Source organism: Betta splendens, chromosome 3 (assembly GCF_900634795.4).
Source record: "Betta splendens chromosome 3, fBetSpl5.4, whole genome shotgun sequence".
Classification (NCBI taxonomy): domain Eukaryota; kingdom Metazoa; phylum Chordata; class Actinopteri; order Anabantiformes; family Osphronemidae; genus Betta; species Betta splendens.
In genome coordinates this window covers 1,921,263-1,941,110 of record NC_040883.2, presented here as the reverse complement: position 1 = coordinate 1,941,110, position 19,848 = coordinate 1,921,263, and the positions used below count along the sequence as shown (strand labels likewise).

The window sequence follows — 19,848 nt, the reverse complement described above, 5'->3', positions numbered from 1 at the left end:
ACCAAATAATCCCCCAAAGTCACCTCGTCGTCACACATTATCCCTCAGTCACCAACAGGATGTTCAGTCTTTTCATATTTTATATTTTTTAAAATTGAATTCGAAACATTTTGAAATACTCTATATAATTTAATACTGACTAAACAAATGAAAAGATTTTTGTCTGTCTGTGCTCAGTTAATGCTGCTTTTTAAGGCCAGTCACAGATCAATACAAATAATCCCATTTACAGAAGTGTTTAATTTGTTATGTTACAACAAAAGCACATTTGATACACTTTTTCCCATTAACACTTTCCAGTAAAACACAAATAGTGTTGAATGGTGAAGTCTTATTAATTATATTTTTATATTGCATCATTGTACATACTGTTTTCATGTGCTAAACAGTAGAGAGCTGACAGAAAAGACAGGAAGAAAGACACCCAGGACTCAAAGCAGAGGCATCAATATGTCAGATCATGGTGTCTCCCTAAATAAGCACAAAACAAATCCATAAAAACATTGGTGCTATGTTAATGGCATGGGGCGCAGCAATAAGCATTTTTCACTAAACTGTAAGCATATAATCCTGTCCAGTAACCTTCAAATGTCTCAAACAGGCAATTTTAGTTTGCCACGTTTGTACTCGTCATCACGCAGCAGCATTTTTAGTAAGAAAAGGTGTTTTGGAGAAATACACTCAGGGTTGTCAAAATCGCTGCTGCTGCCACTCCTGGAGCCCGTCCTGGAGCTGCCAAACAACAGAGCAGAGGTTACAGAGAGCAGCGTTTAGCCTACTTCAGCCCATTCTCACAAAGCGCTTGAAAGACATCTCACCATACGAGCGGGTGGTGCTGTGGGTGGCTGCGGGTTTGGTGGTGGAACCAGTGGCACCAGTGGCAGTGGGAGCTGCAGTGTTGACAGTTGTGGATGGTGCAGGAGTGGTGACCAACAGGCTGATGGCTCCTGAGGTCACGTTGTAGGATTTGGTCAAGAAACTGGACACCAGTGGTCCTGCACTGGTGGCACGGCTGCACAGATCAGGGCAGGTGGAGGAGGGCGTGGTAGTGATGCACAGGTTGACTGTGCACTGAACGTACATCTGCACAACGCCACACAAAGTATGGAGACACAATTAGCAGTGTGAAAAAGCAAGTCAAACACTATTCACAGTTTCAATGTGACCTCTGAAGCTTCTGCTTCTAATCCTGATTCTCTGCATATACTGCATGTAAAACTTTATAAGACAGTCTTCTCTCCTCATTGCTCATGTTGCACATCTGTGTTATACTAGAAAACACACCATTGATCCTTTTGGTGCCAAGGTGCTCAGATCAAGTCGGTAAATCTTGACATTGGTGTTTGTTGTAAGAATTTCCAATATGCTGTTGGAAGCCAAACACCTGAAACAGGAAGTGTGAGAGCTGGAGACCACGAGCAAACAGGCGTTTCATACTGCGTAGGCTGGGACTGACCCTTGCTGTAAAATGGGGGTGTTCACGGTGAAGTCCTCGGTGTCAGACTCCATACAGTGGCTCACTATCAGCTCCGCTGCAGCCACGCTGCAGTTGGACGTCACATACATGTCCAGCTGCGTGATTCTGGAGTTGTCACCACTCGTGGACTTGATGGAGATTCTATTGTCTCCGGAGGACGAGACAACGTCTCGACGCCTTCGTGCTGATGGCTGGAAGGTGCGAAAGGTGGGGCTGCGAGTGAATTTTGACAGGGGCCCTTGTCCTGGGAGGTAAAAGTCCAGCTGGAAGTTAAACGCACCAAAGGCCTCCTGCTCCGTAGGGACGGACGCGTTGTACTGTGGACCCCTGACTTGGGCTCCAGGGATCCTACAGGCCAACGGCAGGATGAGGGACGGCCTGCGGCTGATCACCGTGTACGGCTGCACACTTTGCAAGGTGTTGGTGTAAACCAGCTCTGAACCAGCTTGCTGTAAAACAATTAGAAGTTTACAAATAGAAGATGTGGAATGTTTATGGAATAAAGACAAGTCAGAAATGTGGAGCATGTTACCACAGCCTTGGTGCCACAGCCGCTCAGGGAGATGTGTGCAGTCAGGTGTGTGCTGTTGTAGCTGATGGGACAGGTGGCACTGTTGAGCTGCAGTTCTGCCAGCTTGATGTTTTTCAGGGAGGCGACCGGGAGCACCAGCACCATCTCAGTCTTCTGACAACTCAGCTCTGCAAGAAGATCGCAGCAGCAGAGTAAATAAGCAAAGGCACACAGCCTAAATACAAAAAAGTGCAATATTTATGCAATATGCAAACCTGTTCCAGCAGGGAGTGCCTTCATCTGCCCTGAAATGAAAGAAGAAGCAGAGTTTAATTACCAGTCAGTGTTTTTCTGAGAAACTGCAACATGGTCAACATCATAATCAAGTGTGGAATTCCTGTGGTGTTTTAGGGAAGCTCAGGGACTCACTTTGGTACAGCCACACACATCTGGGCTCTGACTGTAAACTGGAAAGACAAGAAGAGTGAACCACTTAGCTATTAAAGATAAAAAGGTATGTGCAATTAAGAACATTTCACAGACGCATGAGAACAGGCACATATAATAGAAATAATGTAAGTAAGTGTTTGAATAGTTCAGTAAAGATACAGGTGGAAAAACACAAGAGAGACGGTGAAATACAGCATGAAACAAATGTTACTGAGGCTGAATTGAGAATAGGGCACTTGAATCGTCTGAGTCTTCAGCCCAGGGTGCTGCCAGAGGCACCGGTTCACACACCAACCTACTTTATGGTATTGGCAACGTAGCAGACAGGCAAAAGGTGAGGCAGAGTGTTGTTGGACCGGACCCAGGCCATGGTCAGCGCCGCCAGGGGCCCCAATGACTTGAAGTTGGTTCTGAAGAGCTCGGGGGGACCGACCACCGCTATGTCAGAAACGCTGCAAAGCAGAGGAGCTGTCACACTGTGCGCTAACGATGGGTTAAAGAGAGTCCGTCCAAATGCTCAGCGCATCAGTAAGTTTAACATGTAACATCTGCAGATGAAATGCTGAGTTTATGGCCCAACATCGATTTGCTCCATTGAAATATGTTACGTCAGAATAATAGCGACAAGCTGATTAGATGCAACACCACGACGCACCTCTCGGACCGTGAGTCGAAGCTGACGGTGAACGTCTCCTGCTGGAACGGCAGAAGGAACAGCGCGGCGCCGTCTCTGGGCGTCTCCCCGTACGCCACAGGTTCGCTACTGCAGAAGGTGTTTGAGGCCTCCACTAGTGTGAAGGAGGACACACGGAGTGTGTCAGAACCACACGGATCTGCGTGCTGCCTTCTCCAGCGGAGTGGAGTCTAAAGCCACGGAACAAACTCACCAGTGAGAGTGAGCTGCACCGGGACGGAGCTGAGCGGCGTTTGGTCTGTGACCAGCCTCATCTTAGGTGAAGGACTAAAATCCTCTGCCACCAGGTGGATGGAGTACTGTCCGGCCTGTGCTCGTCCAGTGAACGTCAGCAGACAGCGTTCCTGGTGAGAGAGTTTAGAAAGACAGGACCAAGAGGTTAAACAGTTGTTCTCCTCCATCGTTCACTAATTACTCTACGTTCACCCCAGGTCTGTAGCTCAGTAAGTGGGTTCTAAGCAAAAAACCTTTTACAAGCTGTAAATGAAGTAAATATAGTTTTACATATAAAGCAACACATTATTGTTGTGTGTTGTGAGACCGACCTCATCCAGTTCCAGGAACTGGAACTGTTTGCAGTTGTCACACTCTCCGTCCTCAGGACGCGCGTAGCGGCATCGCACTCGGTCCCCGTCCAGGTCTTTCACAGACAGAAAGACGTCGTGAGGGCAGTTCACGCGCGCTCTGGTCCCAAACGAAGCATCACACTTAGAATCACACGTTTTTGATCTTGACTTTTCATATGAACAGCTGTACATCATCACCACTGCATCACCTCAGTGGAGGAGGGAGCGCGACATACGGAGGCTGATTGAGCCTCCCAGTGTTCGGCCGGACGGTGGGTCCTGCCTTCATCACTACATGCACGTCTGTGTTGGACCTAAACATTTAACAGGACATTTAATTTAACTGATGAAGTAAACCATCACGTGAAGCAGGTAAAACGGCATTTTTTAAAATGGACTGAGGTTACATCTGAGGAAAACGTGATCCTTCAGTGCGCGTGGCTCTCGTACCCCAAGGCGAAGGAGGCGTTATAGCTGCTGGGGACGACCTTCTGCCACTGACGGACACACCAGCCCGGACTGGGCAGCGTGCCGTTAAAGGGCAGGGAGGTGGAGTAGACGCGACAGTCCTCGCCTGCAGCACACAGTCCAGACAGGGATGGACAAGGACTGGGAGCGATGGCTGTAAAATAGGCTCGCACCTGCAGGAAGCAAAGCCTCGACATGAAACAGTCCGACATTTTATGACCACGGTGAATTAGAGCCTGTAAAGTGAGTTCAGTCAGGGAAACGACAGTCAGTATGTGGATCACGTACGTTTACAAGGCGAGAGAGAAAACCTAAAATGCAGGCTCCACTTCAGAGGGTTGATGGTGCGCTACGGAACAATAACTATAACTAATAATAATTTAAGAAGAAATATAAACCCAGAAATGTGAATAAGGGTTTGAGACCGAGGAGTCTGCATCTAAGACTCTAAGTCTCTCAGTGTAAGACTTTGCCCACCGTTGTTCCTCCATCACCGTCCTGGGGCACAGCGAACACGGTCAGCCCCAGAGAGGAGGCTCCGGAGGCCGGGTCCAACAGGGACAGCGTCAGGCCCAGCAGGAGCACCGGTCCCAGCGTGAGCAGCATCGCAGCCAGGCAGCAGGGTCGAAGCCTGGAAGGCATCAGTGGGAACATCAACCGCACTCCTGTCAGAGCCTCATGATGCTCATTTCTTTTATCTACAGGTTTTTGTGCCCTAGAAACACTATTATGTAGTTATTATATAAATGAATAGAAAATATCCTTTCATTATTTAAAACACTTATCTCTATAAAATCGTGCAGAACAAGAGAAGGTCAGACAAAACCAGGTAACTAAGTTACTAACTAAATAAGCTCTGCATGAGTGAGGTTTGTGTCAGTCATTATTGACGTTTGATGAGACTGATGACATCACAGCAGTGACCTGTTGTCCAGCAGATCTGTTTTTGGGGAGAAACCTTTAAACCACTTCACACGCGACGCCACCGGCACCAAGCATTTAACACGTTGTAGAAGACTGAAAGTGAAATGAATCTGTGGCGCACGTCACAGATCATGTTTAACATCTGAACCCGTTCCCCAAGAAAAAACAAAACACTTGACACAAATTAAACTATTCATAAAACCCACTCACGTCCTGAGATTTAATGTAGTGACAGAATTAGAGCCGAAACCTTTAAAATCTTTGTTGGCAACCTTGTCAACTCATGAGAAATTAATTATTGCCAATTTTAAGTAAATTCCTTTACCTTCAGCCTCCTTCCTTAAAACCCGGAGGGCTCAGGAATAAACTCTGAACACAGACACAATATGAACCAAGCCACAGAACGCTTTGAACAAATGGGACCAGAAATTAAGGTCTGGAGGTGGAGTTTGAATGAGAGAATGGAGTAAAACTGGCTCAACCAGAAGTTGCCTGAGTTATGAGAAAGGTGCAGGTGGAGGAGGGCTCTGAAGCTGATAATTAGGTTTCCTGATGGAGCTCATTTACACCCTTTAGTGTCAGAAAAAAACACCCACATCACTGAAGGCTGAGATATTGATTTATTGAAGGAGCAAACGGTTACAGTTTACAAATGTTGGTCAGAAAACTGTGGTCCAAAAAGTGCTCATGGTCCAAGGTCATTATTCAACAAGAGCAAGTCTCATTAAGACGTTTATTCTGCAAAGTTGTTTCTTTTGTCCGTTTCTGTCAAACTAAATGGACTATTTTACAACAACTCCACACGCTAGCATCAATCTCCAGCCATGTTTGGTCAGAAAACAGTCAAACCCAGCCTGAGAGAGGAAAGGTGCTCTCAGGGTCTGGAGTTTGGTGGGACCAGCAGAGGGGAGCTCGGTAGTGCTTTGGACCTCCTCTCAGACAGGCGGGACAAAGGAGGCTGCCTTTCAAGTGGTTGCCCACAGCTGGAGACGGCAGGTCTGTCCTTTACTGGCCATTTTTTACATTGAGCAATTTCTCCTGTGATGGAGGATAAAAAGAAAAATAAATAAAATAGCTCCGAACCAACCAATAAAAGATCCCAGAAGTTTAAAAAGAGTCTCACTTTGATCATGGTCTCCAGCTTGATGGCGTCTGCAGCAAACTTGCGGATGCCATCAGACAGTTTCTCCACACCCATGCGGTCCTCGTTGTGCTGCCAGCGGAAATCCTTTTCATCCAGGTGGATCTTCTCCAGGTCACAGGCCTTTGCTGAATAAACATCATTGACAATCAAACTTTAAAATCAAAGCCCTCTGACATAAGCACGCACATGTGACTGCTTCAACACAAGCTCCACACCAGCCAGTCTTCCTTTATTTAAATCTGTTATAAACCAAGCAGGAACCAAAGGTCCATCAGGACTCAAGTGGTTCATTTGTATGAGCATCTAGTCAGATGTCTTTGTTTCTTCACGACTGCACAGAAAAGCTTTGGTTACACAACTGTACCTTTGTCTACAGTGAGCGTCTGTGTGACGACACTGTGGTCCTGACTGAGCTCTGCGAGCAGCCCAGGGGAGATGGTGAGCAGGTCGCACCCGGCCAAGGCCTTGACCTGCCCCGTGTTCCTGAAGGAGGCGCCCATTACCACGGTGCTGTAGCCAAACTTCTTATAGTAGTTGTAAATCTTGGTCACACTCTGCACACCTGATCGAAGGAGGGACAAGAAACAAAAGCATTAAACCTCAGGAGGACCAGGATTCACAGATCTACAGGTGCATTTCTCATTAAGGATGTAAAGTAGCAGAGACTGGTGCTGGCAGACCAGGAGACGTAAGGGGGGTTGTAACCTGTTGAGATCCCACGTGGATTTAGAGGCAACATCAAAATCAGTGCTGTACTGGAACTGTGTGTAATGAAATTCTATCAAGCGCTGCACTACACGCTGAGACTTTAAAGCACAGGGCTTCATGGAGGCTGCAGGGCAAGAACCGTTAGACACGGTAAGTGTGAAAGCTGATGGTGGCAATTTTAGTGTCAGGACATTTAGGGCTCAGACACCTGAGGTTTGATAGGGTTTGTGTCATCTAGGTCACCAACGTGTTCCCATGAACTCATGTCAGACATCTGGTGTGTCAGTTAGAGTCCTATGGATTGTTGCACAGTGGTGACACACTTAACACTTACACAACATCGAACCAAGCCAAAAAAAACAAAAAACAAAAAAACACACACAACATAAAACTTGTTTTTTCCTTGTACGCATAACTGCTGATTTTGTTTGGGATAATGTTAGAAATCAATTTTTCAATCATAATACATGAAACAGATAAGCATACCAAGAATCCCCTGGTTCACTCTCACCAGCTAAAAAATAAAAACTGTGAAAAGTACATCTTTGGAGAAAACATTGCAAAATGTTGAGCCAATAAACCGATTATGTGATGAAACATGTGTCTCAACACTGAATGTTTGAGCCAATATCTGAACTTCTGAGAGGAGATACATTTAAAGAGACACAGACAGGACTCAGGTCAGGTTTTTCTATCTAAAAACAACTAAATCTGCCAGTTTTTCTCAGGTTCATACACCACGTTAACGGGTTTCCAGTTCTGTGTTTTACAGTCATTTCCAGTGATCGCAGGGTTTATTATTACCTGGGTCTTCGTGCGGCTCGTAGGTTTTGCGGTCCGTGTTCTCCTTGTACCAGTCAAGGATGCGTCCAACGAAGGGCGAGATGAGAGTCACCTCCGCCTCTGCACAGGCCACAGCCTGAGCGAACGAGAACAGCAGGGTCATGTTGCAGTGCACCCCGTGTTTCTGCTCCAGCTCCCTGGAAATGAAAACAGACGTATTTAGGCTTTAAGGTTCAGTCATGGTGCTGTTTCTTAACTTTTCTTTTTCCTATTGGATGAGTACATAAAACCTACATATTGGCCAGTATCTATGCCAAAAGGCATAGATTCCACCTGGAGGGTGCAGCCACCAGTGCCCGAGCAACGGACGTAAGCATTTCTCTATTTCTCTAAATCTATTTCTACCTAATTGAAATTATGTTTTCAGCTTAAGTCACCGTCCTCCATTAATGCAGCAGAAAAACTCAGATGCTTCATTCGTGGTTACATTGAATACTCACTTGCCAGCCTGAATTCCTTCCCATGTTGAGGACAGCTTAATGAGCACACGCTCTTTGCTGATGCCTGCCTCTTCATACAGAGCAATGAGCCTCAGAGCCTTGGCAACCATTTCATCTTTATCAAAAGAAAGCCTGTGGATGAGAACACTACAGCCTTCAGGCCAACATTCCACTGGAGACGAGGAGGACTGAATCAAACATAAACAGGATACAGAGTGACAACATGAACAATGTGAGTCTGCAGATACCAGAAGAAGGTTAATTTGTTGACTCAGTCTATATTAGTTCCTGTGAAAATTATGGTAACAAAGAAATTAAGTTATCTCCATAAGAATTTACACCCACCTGGCATCGACCTCTGTTGAGACTCTGCCTGGAACCTTTTTGAGGATCTCGAGCCCAAAGCTCACAAACAGCTTGTCCATGGTGTTGGCCACCTGCTCCTCTTCACTCCTGACGAAACAAGAAGGCATCATGACATTTCACTCAATGCCAGGGCTTAAATGTCATGTCATTTTAATGAGGATTTATACAAAGATTAGATCTCAAATTGAAATAGTTTGACTCAAGGTCCAAATTAAAGATTCTATCAAATTCCAAGTATAGTGACTTTGCTTTACTCAAAACAAAATAAGATTAGCTGCAACTTGAGGAACAGAGTAGAGACGTTGCAAGATGAATTGTGCAGTGGACACCGTCCACAAAACCAGTTTCCCTTGTCTTGCACATTACTTTCTTCAAGGATAGTGTAAGATCGTGTACACAATAGTACACGCTTACAGGAGAAGCTTTACTCTCCAGCCACTTACCCGCCTTTAGCGATGCCGTACTTAATGGCCTGATCCAGCAGGTGCTGGTACGCTGGCATCTTAGCAGCAGCCAGGATCAGAGACGGGTTAGTGGTGGCATCTTGAGGTTTGTACTCCTCGATGGCTGCAGGGCGGAAGACAAATTACATTAAACCAAAACTTGCTTTTTTCAAAGCCTAGATGTTCTTCTGTTGTCATGTTTAAGTCGGTCCCAGACAGAGGTAGTCACAAAAACATGCTGCTGTTTGTGTTCCATAAGCTGAACAATGAAACGTCACCACAATTTTTAATTATATATGCATGATCAGTCAAATCTACAGCCCAAGAACAACATCTGACTCTGTTCTATGACCTCCCTATCCAAACAATAAAAAGGTTCCTTCTGCAGGTCAGCAGGTTTGGACAGTTAAAATGCTGGCAGGACTAAAAGACTGGGTCCATCATGCAGGGGCATAATTTACAGCAATAACTGCCACCAAGGTCTAATTACTGTAGATGTGTACAAAAGAAATCAAGCTAATTACAATTTGTAAACAATACCAGAGCGACCCAGTCTGATTCAACTATGGCTGCAGCTTGACAATATCTGCAGCTGACTTGGTTGGAGCACGGTCCGACTCGCCACAGGGCTGAGGACAACCATCCAATCAGATGCTAGTTACACCATGTCTGCGTGCAGACAGACAGCTTTTCATCGCAATCATCCTGTGTGCATTGTGGGGTAATACCAAACAAAGTGACATTGCATAAATTCAACAGGGTATTCGTGTTATTGCCTTTCAAATCAATTGTGTGACTAATGTGGGTTCATGTAAAAAGGTAATCGAGCTAAATATCCACCATTTCTTTGTTTGGAGTAAGGCAGCCATGCAGCCCCACCCCACTCACTTGCAGACTATTCCCTGGAACCTTCCTGTACATACATAAGTGAAGAAAAGCTCGCATTGCACCATGTTTGACCGCTCATGCGTTTCTTATGTGAAGCAGAAGTGAACATGTTTAAACTTGCAACAACTACAACCAGAGAAACGTTACAACATTAATGTAAAACCTTGATTACAGAAACCAGACAAGTGCAAATCTTGAGGAGCCACTCATCACCACGAAACAGATTTATCACATATTCATTACACGATTGATGCAGATGTGGAACTTGTGGCATCAAGCTGTATTTTACATTTTCTGTCTTACTCCTGCTCTGTTGTTAATGTTATTCAAGTAAAAGCCTGAATAAACCATTCCAGCCACGAGTAATAGTTTAATCCACAAAACATCAACAAAGTCATGAAACCTGCTCTCGTCTTCAAGTTTAGTGCTTGCGTATTTAATTTATTACAAGCCTCTCGTGTTGGAAATGTGCTGTTCAAATTATATTTTTATTTGCTAAAGAAAAACGCAAATATTTAAAATACAGCATGGACAACATAGACAGCTTCTAAGAAGATGGAGTTAAATTGTGTTTGTTGAATTAGTTAAATGAAATAAGTCCTCGTCATATCCTCATCTGCAGAACTACTAATAAAATAATCTGATTACATTTGCAGCGCTGCAAACGTAATGCAGTTCTTATGTGGGTCCACTGAACAGCAGTCACAAACACACAATAGATTTTCTGATGTGAAATTATAACCAGATCTGATGGCAGATTTATTAAAACCGTGGGCAGTTTAACTGAGTGCCAGTGTTCACTGTGCAACGTGATCGGCTCTAATGTGTGTAACCAGTTTTGTCGTGTCATCCTGAGTCTGCACGTTGTGCACGAGGAAACAGTTCACTGCAACAGTGTTACAGCAACAGTGTTACAGCACGAGGTTCCTGCTTCAGACGCGTTGGGAAACACGAACCTTTCCTCTGTGGCGTGAAAAAGACAAAGGAGGATGCAAAAACAAACCTTTTACACTGTTGAACATTAACTTTAAGCGCGAAGTGGCTTCAAACATCCTTCAGCCGAGTTTCCACAGGATGTGAGCGGCTAGTTTCAACACGCGACATGACAGACAGTATAATCAACAAAGTAAACAGAATACGTCTGAAGTAGATTAATAGAGTTAATACGTCACAGTAGTTGGCTAGCTTTGGCTAATGGGCTAGCTTAGCTAAAGTGTCTACATTAGATAACAGTAATAACAGGTAATTGGATTATCAGATTGCCAGACTCCGTAGTGAATTAGTAAACTATGGTAAACTCGTTAGCTTGGCACTAGCCAACATTAGCCTGTAAACGGCGTGATGCTAACATGTCAGTGACACGGCGGTCGTTGACGTTAAACTGCGTTCTTCCTGGTCACTTAGTTAGCATGCTAAGCGGCTAACGTCAGCGCAGGAGAAAAGGCTTTTACCGTTAAAATCCCCGGTGTCCGCCACCACCACCGTGTGCTTCTTCAGCTGGGTCAGCGCCGACTCCATCTTCCGCCGTTTGTCTGGTGACACACTGGACATGTTCAACAGAGACTGAGACCCTTTTATACACAGAAAACACGTGAGAGCAGGCGCACGGTCAGAGAGGCGGGAGCGCGCACAGCGAAAGGCAGGCGCGATCGGGGGCGCGCATGTTGAAAAAGTTCGTGTGGACGCATGAATAATCATCAGAATCAGAATCGGAATAAGTAGCTTTATTGCTAGTATGTTTGCACATACAAGGAATTTGTTCTGCTGACAGAAGCTTCCACAGCATGACAGACTGATATGACAGTATTTACTTATCGTCAAAGTACCAATAGTAGTAGAAAGTAAAAGTAAAGTTCAATGATGGCAGTGAATAAGTTCACAATAAATGAATCTATGGTCTTTTTTTAGACAAAATCATACTAAACTGCTTTGAACTATACTACATGTGAGCTACTGTGACCTGAGCTGTAAACTGTTTTGGTATAAATAAAATATATTTTATGTAAATATAACTACTCATCATATAAGCTTAAAATACTGCAATTCACCAACCTCACCCCTTTAAACTTTCTAGAGTTCAACGCAGACTTGGCTGTTTCCAAAAATGAACAAATGCTATATCTGATACCACACGAGGAAACTATAACAGTAATGTGGTAATCTGTGAACGTTTTGCGTTTGCTTCCTTAAATTGGATGTTGCTCTGAAAACAGTGTGAGCCGTCCTCTAACTGCAGCTTTGCTGCTTTCGTCCCTGGTGCTGTTTACATGTCAAAGTGTTCTTCAGCCAGACTGAGCCCGAGGCCTTCAATTCCAGCTCTGTCTGTGTGAAAGTGGGACAGACTGCAAAGCTTTGTCTGTGAAGCTTTTAGCTGAACAGCGCTAGTGTCAGTGCAGCACCTCAGACCAGGCTGGATCATCTCAACTGCCTGGGTTCTAAGAGCCGCAGCAAATCCAAGTGAATCACGTATTTAAACACAATACTTCCTCAATCGTCCGTCTTGTATGTGAAGTAGGTGAAAACACAGTTTGACGAATCCCTGTACTAATACAGTGTGCTAACAACACACCTCAGAAGGTAAATGCAGCTGTGTTTGACTTTCATCAAGGCACAGCAGGGAGGATTGCTATTGTTAAATATGACAAAGGTAATGAAATACAGATTTGATAAAATTCTTAGCAAATGCCCAACAGAAAATAGCATTAGCATCAAAACAGTTAACAGTCGTACAGCATTCAATGGAAATTTGCATCCAACCCAATTTATAATCCACTATAACCTGGTGAACTGTGAAAACAAGTTGTCATAATAAAAATATGACTTTTGATTACTTTAATAGAAAAGGCTTTGCCTATAAACCTCAGAAGGTTTGCGGACGGTCAAAACTATTTATCTTAACCACAAGTAGCCATTTATATTCATCAGATGCTGCTTTTAAATCAGCCACCGAATCAGAGCAAATTAGCCAATAAATTACTTTTGGAAATTGTCAGGGCGCCAGCATCAGCTCTACAGGAAACGCTCGTGGCCGCCGCCAGGTGTCGCCATTTCGCCGCGGGGTGGGTCCGTGACCGTCACATGTGCGTCCGTGTTGAGAAGGCGGGCGAGGGAGAGAGAGCGAGGAGAGCTGAGGAACAAACTGAGAAGTTTTGCCATAGACTGAGGCGGCGGAGGGAGAGGCCGGCAGAGAGTGAGAAAAGTCAAGGGTAAGTCCTGTGCATGTCCTTCTATTATTCACCGCAGACGCAGGCGCAGGCGCAGACGCAGACGCAGACGCAGGTGCAGACGCAGACGCAGACGCAGGCGCAGACGCAGACGCAGGCGCTCACAGGTGGACACGTCTGCTCCTTTCTGCTTCTTAGCTCCAATCTTTAATTCTTTATTCCAGCTCTAACGCAGATGTCACTGACCTTATTTATTTGATGAACGGAGCGGCTGTGTCTGATTGGAAGAGATAAACCGTGTCCTGGTTCTATTCATCATGTGTGAATCCATGAGTGAATGTTGGACTTGACTGGAGGGATTTAATTAATCATACATGAGCTCATTATAGGGCAGGACCGTGTTTTACTCTCTAATAACGGCCTGTGAGCAGTGATGCTGCTGTGGAGCTACGCTGTTTACGGCGCCGTGTTGTAACAGTGGAAATGTGCTGATGTGTGAGATCGCAGCGTTGTGATTGGCTGAGGGATGTTTGCCTAGACCTCGATGGAGGACCGAAATAAAGTTGTGGAGAAGAACAACATTTCAGAATTCCAACCATTCCTGGAGATGCTCCCTCCCTCCCTCCCTCCCATCGAGCTTCCTTTTCCTCAGAGCCTCTCCCACTGGCTGGCAAAGTGCCGCTGAATGCCATACACGCTGCTTTTATGTTAGGTTAGCAGAGGTCCTGGATCCCCCGATGCAGCCGCTCCATATTAAATGTTGCACATTAAAGATTAATCGCCACTTTCTCAACTTTAATGAAGCCTGTAAGGCAGCATTAAAGGGAAACCTATCCTGACAGACTTCAAACAGGAGATGGCCCATCGCTTGCCTTGTGGTTATTTGTCGTCTTGTTGCATCAGTGGGATTTGAAAGCGGAGGAAAAACTCAGTTGTCCAAACACATCGTCAGGAAATGACAGGCTTTGGCATCAGCGCCTCACAATCAAAGCTAAGGATATTTTTATAGACCCTACATTTTGTGCTGATGCTCAGCAGTCATACGCGGATGGAGATGTTGTCACGGCTGAGAAATGCCATTTTATGAGCGCTGACAGACGCCACAATAGCCCAGAATGCAATGCAGCTGCAATGTATTTAAAAAGAGATCACTGAGATTAATCTGAGGCAGAAACCTCTCACTGGCCTCTAAACACACACGAACGGAGGCCGGGGCTGCGGATCCTGCACCAGCTCCGCTCCTCCAAATGGATGTTTGTGGAGAAATCCACTCAGCTCATGTTTTATATATGAGCTAACGAGCACTCGTGGCTCCTGCAGCTCACAGTGACAGTCAGACACATTCTGGGATGTGCACGGAGATAGAAAAGAGAAGGAGGCGGCTTCCTGTTCCCATGTCCTCCCACATCTCATCAGCTCCAGCGGGGCTGAACTGATGAACTGATGGCTCTGGACAGTTGGCAGCTGCTCGCTGTTTACATGCGAACAGGCCCAGACCAAAGCGGCCGCACACTGGGTTCAATCTGGCTTTTTGTCTCGCTGCACGTCCCCCGGCTGTTTTGCTGGAAGCAGAGGAAGCGTGTATCAGAGAGGAGGCGTCAGGCGCTGCCTTTAATCATTACGGCCGGTGGTGTTTGTCCAGCGACGGCTCTGCGTCGACTCCTCGAGGTGTGGCAGCTCTCTGAGGTAATTGCCCTGAACACTGGCTGCACTGAAGGGGGCTATAACAAGACTTCATTGTGCTGCTGCCTGCAGGTGTGTGTGTGCGTGTGTGTGTGTGTGTGTGTGTGTTCTGCTCTGCTCTAAATTCGCTCTCCCACTTTTCCCTTTCTGTGTTCTGAGTTCTGTGTTGCTTCAGTCCATTTCTTCCCCACTTCCCTCTGTCAGTATGCAGCGTGCAGCATCACACGCACAAACCTGAGCTTCCACTAAAACGCTGGACGTTTTAAAATGGATCTGTGTCAGCTACAGTTGCTCCATTCATTCATGAACACCTCAGTTTTCAACATTTTGGCCTGTGTGCAGTGAGCAAGTGCCACATGGTGAGACATAAATGCAGCAGTGGTTTGGTGACACATGAAGAGCTATCATGCTAATAATAGAGGGAGACGCTCTCCCTTAAAAATGATATTACTCTGAGGCCGGAACATTTTTACCCTCGGCGTGACCCGCAGAGGACAAGCACAATGACTGCACAGTTCTCTCCATCAGGGCCCGGTTATGAGCGTGCATGTGGGGCCCAACGAGGCGGAATTCATGCGGTATCTCATAATTTCTTACTTTGATCTTTGAGCTCATCTGAACAGAGATGAAAACTGCGTCGGATGCAGTGGGAAACGATGACGGGGAACGATGACGGGGAACGATGACGGGGAACGATGACGGGGAACGATCCGGACGGATCCTGGACGTCCAGTCGTGGATTTATTGGGAGACAGAGTGTGCACAGTTTATGGAAACAATAAAGCACCGGCGACGTGAACACGAGGCAGGATTAGCTGAGAAACAGGGAGCTGTTCCTTAATACACTAGTTCTGTTGGATTAAAACAGGCATTTGCATCGGAAGCCGTCAAATTATACGACAAGAGCACAGGGTTCTAATATTATGTAGGATTTTCACAGCAGTCTGCACAAATGTGTACATTATTTAATGGAAATCCCCCACAGATAAGGACTGTTCTCAGCAGCAGATTGAGAGTGGAATGGACTTTTGGGCGGTAAATAAGACGCGGCAGCTGCTTTATTTGCCGTCTCGGGGCCGTTTCCTCTGGGCTCGGCGGCACCGGCGGCACCGGCGCTCTGAAGGGCCCGTTTGTCCCCAGCTCTGCTCAGACGTGAGCGCTGAGTGGAAACCACAGGCCGTGACCGCGCTCCCTCGCTGCCGCTCGCTCCCAGTCTCACGCCCAGTTTAACACAGAGCCCTGTTTTGCTGGTGCTCCCTCGCTGCCTCACCCTTTATCTCACCCTCCCCTCCCATCATTCACTCCCCTCTCTGACACACGCAGCCACATATTATATTGAGTGCTTTGTTTGGGCCGCTGGTTTTGCTCGTAGATGGTATAAATAGCCGTAAGCGTTTACATTCATGCGACGCTGCAGACTAATCTTTACACACCGTGTAATTTTGCATTGAATTCTTTGGGCCAAGTATTTCCTGTGTTTCTGCTCGTGCGGCTGAAGCTGCTCTGCCTTTGCTCTGCTCTCACTGCTTCGCTCCCAGGTCTGTTTAAGCCTGAAACATGTCACAGTCAGAGCCTGACGCTCATTTACATCCGCTCATAGACTTTACTGCTCTTATAGTGAGTGTGCAGAGGCCGGATCCCTGGACGAGGATAACGCTAAGACCGCTGACTGAAAATCAATCTGCTTGACTTTAAAATTGAGAGCTTCTGTCGACTAGATTTGAAGCCCAATGATTTAAGAAAGTTTCAAAGCCGGTGACGTGCTGAGGGGAACCAGCCGCATACAAAGTACAGTGGGACTGTTTCACAGAGCAGCCATCTGCGGTGAAGCTGCAGCTTGGGCTCTTTCAGCTGCTGGGACTGCTCTGGTGCCCACACTGGTGTCAAAGTGCTGCAGGGTCCAGAGGCGAAGGCACCAGCGACAGCTGGGATCGGTCCAAGACCCGGAGCAGCGAAGGCTGCTCAGATAACGAACGGAAGGAGGTCACAACGCGCGGACGGATCACTGCACACACTCTGAATGGGATCCACTCAGTCACATACACATTAGGCTACATGCTGATTCCACAGGAGAATCTGTAGAAACCAGCTGTAGAAAGTCAAACTTTGCTGTCGTCTCTTGTTGCCTGTCGCAACATGAAAAGGCCACTGATTAGAATAATTTAACGTGTCAAGTGTTGCCAATATGTAAATGAGTCATTTAGTCTAAATGTGCAGCCTCAGCGTGAAGCTCCGCTATGACGGCGACAGTTCTGCTTTGACTCTTATATCACAGTCAATAAGCTGAAGACGACACAAACCCTTTCCTATGATCTCCTCTGTGATTTATTGTTGTTGTGGTCTGTGCTTTTCTCCGACACCTTTAATCTTGTGCAGATTCTGGCAGTTTATACCAAGAAAAGAGCTTCGGCACCAATTAGCAGACAGACACAGCTGCAGCTGGTGAACACTGACGCGTTTAGCAGCTAAAGAGCTAAATGTGGAGCAGACTGACACAGCTAACGGAAAAAACACAGGAATTTCACATTCGCCTGCTGATGATGTCCAACCATTCAGCTTCACACCAGGTCAACTTGATCTGAAACGCAGCCATGTTTGTTCTGCAGCTGGTAGTTAGTGCAGGTTTAAATGAGTTCAAACTGAACAATATGTCTGACTACGTGCTTCACTTGCTTTACTGTACTAATCTTGATGATGTGGCGTCGGAGCCATGCAACGATAGATAATACAACGACACAGCGCCAGTGTGTGATTAACATAACTGTTTGAGCCAAAACATTCCATTTATAATGCATCACAATGTTAATTATAGCAGTTATGTGGTGCGGGTTGGGAGGCTTTCATCTCGGCCCCCAGGCTGCTGCTGTTCCAGCTGTTGCTTCATGGATGCTCGACAGGGCAAATATGAGAAATAAATGAGTTTGTTGTCCTTTGGTCAAGATTTCACACCACATCAAAGCGACTGTGACTCGTTCCTTGTTATTCAGCGTGCGAGAAGCCCCGAGAACAAACAGTGCACTTTTATTCCCCCACAAAGACGCCCCGCTGAGCGCGACTCAATGTTTGTGCCTAATGTTTGGGTCCGGGTCCATTTGTGAGCTTTTCACTGCTCTGCTCTGTCACTGCTCTTTAATTCACAGCCGTCTGCGAGAATGTGCGCGTTATGTTTCATTTTAAACCGCGTCTCGCTTCTTCAAGTCAACACAACATGACAAGTTATTCAAGCTGCAGAAAATCCTAAAGACGTTTAAGCCAAATTGGATCCACCCAAACTTGATTTGAAGTGTTGCAGCAAGGCTTTGGATAATTATACGGCCCAAACGCTTCAGCTTTTCATCTTTACTGAACGCGTAAACAGCTTCACAAAGAACAGCTTCAGCATTTATGGGTTAATGGGTTTACAATCACAAAGAAAAGCCTGTGGTCCAGTCTGTGATCCAGTCAGTGGTCCAGTCTGTAGTCTAGTAAGTGGTCCAGTCTGTGCTCCAGTCTGTAGTCTAGTAAGTGGTTCAGTCTGTGCTCCAGTCTGTGCTCCAGTCTGTGGTCCAGTCTGTAGTCTAGTAAGTGGTCCAGTCAGTGGTCCAGTCTGTAGTCTAGTAAGTGGTCCAGTCAGTGGTCCAGTCTGTAGTCTAGTAAGTGGTCCAGTCTGTGGTCCAGTCAGTGGTCCAGTCTGTGGTCCAGTCTGTGATCCAGTCTGTAATCCAGTCTGTGCTCCAGTCTGTGGTCCAGTCTGTGGTCCAGTCTGTGATCCAGTCAGTGGTCCAGTCTGTAGTCTAGTAAGTGGTCCAGTCAGTGGTCCAGTCTGTAGTCTAGTAAGTGGTCCAGTCAGTGGTCCAGTCTGTAGTCTAGTAAGTGGTCCAGTCAGTGGTCCAGTCTGTAGTCTAGTAAGTGGTCCAGTCTGTGGTCCAGTCAGTGGTCCAGTCTGTGGTCCAGTCTGTGATCCAGTCAGTGGTCCAGTCTGTAGTCTAGTAAGTGGTCCAGTCTGTGGTCCAGTGTGTGATCCAGTCTGTGCTCCAGTCAGTGGTCCAGTCTGTGATCCAGTCTGTGCTCCAGTCTGTGCTCCAGTCTGTGGTCTAGTCAGTCGTTCTGGGAGACCTTATGTTTGTCTCAGAACTGTTGGAGCAACTCTGTCTGTTTCATTAGTGGCTCCTTTAGTTCAGTATCTCCCTGTTTTAAGCAGTGTCACACTGAAAATTAATAGAATATCTGCTTTTCATGCCCTTTTGAGATGATTCATCTAATTGTGTTCTCCATCAGCTCACAGTGACTAATGTCACACATCATTAGACTCCGTGAGGACTCATTTTGGCAGCGCTGTAATTACTCCTCGCGTTGGGCCTTTGTGGCTGATTACTGCGGCCTTTGTGGGGCCGACGCTCCCCTCGCGCCCACAGAACCACCTGCTCCGCGTGGAGCACAGGGCGCACGGGCCGACGCCTCCTGTCTGTTCCACGAGGGGAGAAAAAGTTATTTAGAAAAGCACAAAGAAGCAGCAGAGATTCAAAACAACCCAGAGATTATAAAGCAATAAAAATTCACGTCACAAAAAAAGTCAGAGCAGCGACTACAAGGCGATAAAAGGAGCTGTAAAGCAGCTTTTACGCGTCTCTGCCCGTGGGCCGGCGTTGTTATGGTGAAGCAAACAAGGTCAAATATGTTATAGTAAAGTTCTAAATAAGGTTCTAAGGCGCACGGGAGGAAGAACGGCCGATTGGGCTCGTGTTTGTTGTGTTCCTATCTGGGTCTGATATAATTAACATTCACAGTCTGCAGCTCCGTAGTCCACAGTGACTTGTTCTCATTGAGAAGTTCACAAGGTACTTCTTTACTGCCACAGCCTGCGGATTAGTTGCCATGGAAACAAAGCTTTGGGAAGTCAGGGTGAATGCGTTAGCCGGTGCACGTGTTCGCCTCCTCCGCCCGAGCGCACGTTACGGCAAGTTTGGAGAGCGCTGTTGACAGAAGCTCTCAGGGACTCAGTGGTTCTGACAGAAGGGCTTCGGAAAAAGCTTCCCCACGTCGTTCTCCTCTTTCTGCCCGTCAGCTTCACCCGTGAGGATTAGGACGTCCTCACAGAGG

At 46.3% G+C, this 19,848-nt stretch overlaps 3 protein-coding genes across 3 annotated transcripts in view; 1 reads left to right on the top strand and 2 right to left on the bottom strand.

Moving 5' to 3' along the window:
* Positions 1-220: 220 nt before the first annotated feature.
* On the bottom strand, positions 221-5,563 carry LOC114852797 (uncharacterized). Its single transcript, XM_029145443.3, has 15 exons — positions 5,416-5,563; positions 4,644-4,797; positions 4,149-4,339; positions 3,908-4,012; positions 3,678-3,816; positions 3,326-3,476; positions 3,094-3,226; positions 2,738-2,890; positions 2,418-2,455; positions 2,264-2,293; positions 2,010-2,176; positions 1,457-1,926; positions 1,285-1,384; positions 819-1,083; positions 221-732 (listed from the first exon to the last, which is right to left on the bottom strand). The coding sequence occupies exons 2-15, from the start codon at positions 4,770-4,772 to the stop codon at positions 650-652; spliced, it is 2,154 nt and encodes a 717-aa protein (XP_029001276.1). The 5' UTR covers positions 4,773-4,797; positions 5,416-5,563; the 3' UTR covers positions 221-649.
* Positions 5,564-5,691: 128 nt separating this feature from the next.
* taldo1 (transaldolase 1) lies at positions 5,692-11,566 on the bottom strand. The gene is made up of 8 exons (XM_029145041.3): positions 11,374-11,566; positions 9,035-9,158; positions 8,571-8,678; positions 8,226-8,357; positions 7,747-7,922; positions 6,599-6,796; positions 6,214-6,359; positions 5,692-6,128 (listed from the first exon to the last, which is right to left on the bottom strand). The coding sequence occupies exons 1-8, from the start codon at positions 11,471-11,473 to the stop codon at positions 6,096-6,098; spliced, it is 1,017 nt and encodes a 338-aa protein (XP_029000874.1). The 5' UTR covers positions 11,474-11,566; the 3' UTR covers positions 5,692-6,095.
* A 1,545-nt stretch (positions 11,567-13,111) lies between these two features.
* Positions 13,112-19,848, top strand: part of tspan4a (tetraspanin 4a) — an 80,070-nt gene continuing 73,333 nt past the window's right edge. Inside the window, exon 1 of the mRNA XM_029144102.3 lies at positions 13,112-13,128. The gene's annotated coding sequence lies outside the window, so the exon portion shown is untranslated. The remainder of the gene's footprint in view (positions 13,129-19,848) is intronic.

Bases quoted from the DNA above. Each gene is read 5' to 3' on its own strand.
- LOC114852797 (XM_029145443.3), bottom strand. From the start codon at position 4,772: ATGCTGCTCACGCTGGGACCGGTGCTCCTGCTGGGCCTGACGCTGTCC. The intron at 3,477-3,677 runs GTCGGTCTCACA...CTCTCTCACCAG, and splicing joins AGTTCCTGGAACTGGATGAG to GAACGCTGTCTGCTGACGTT. The intron at 2,456-2,737 runs GTAGGTTGGTGT...TTGTCTTTCCAG, and splicing joins TACGTTGCCAATACCATAAA to TTTACAGTCAGAGCCCAGAT.
- taldo1 (XM_029145041.3), bottom strand. From the start codon at position 11,473: ATGTCCAGTGTGTCACCAGACAAACGGCGGAAGATGGAGTCGGCGCTG. The intron at 7,923-8,225 runs GTGAGTATTCAA...TTTCATTTCCAG, and splicing joins GAAGGAATTCAGGCTGGCAA to GGAGCTGGAGCAGAAACACG. The intron at 6,360-6,598 runs GTACAGTTGTGT...ATGTTTATTCAG, and splicing joins GACGCTCACTGTAGACAAAG to CAAAGGCCTGTGACCTGGAG.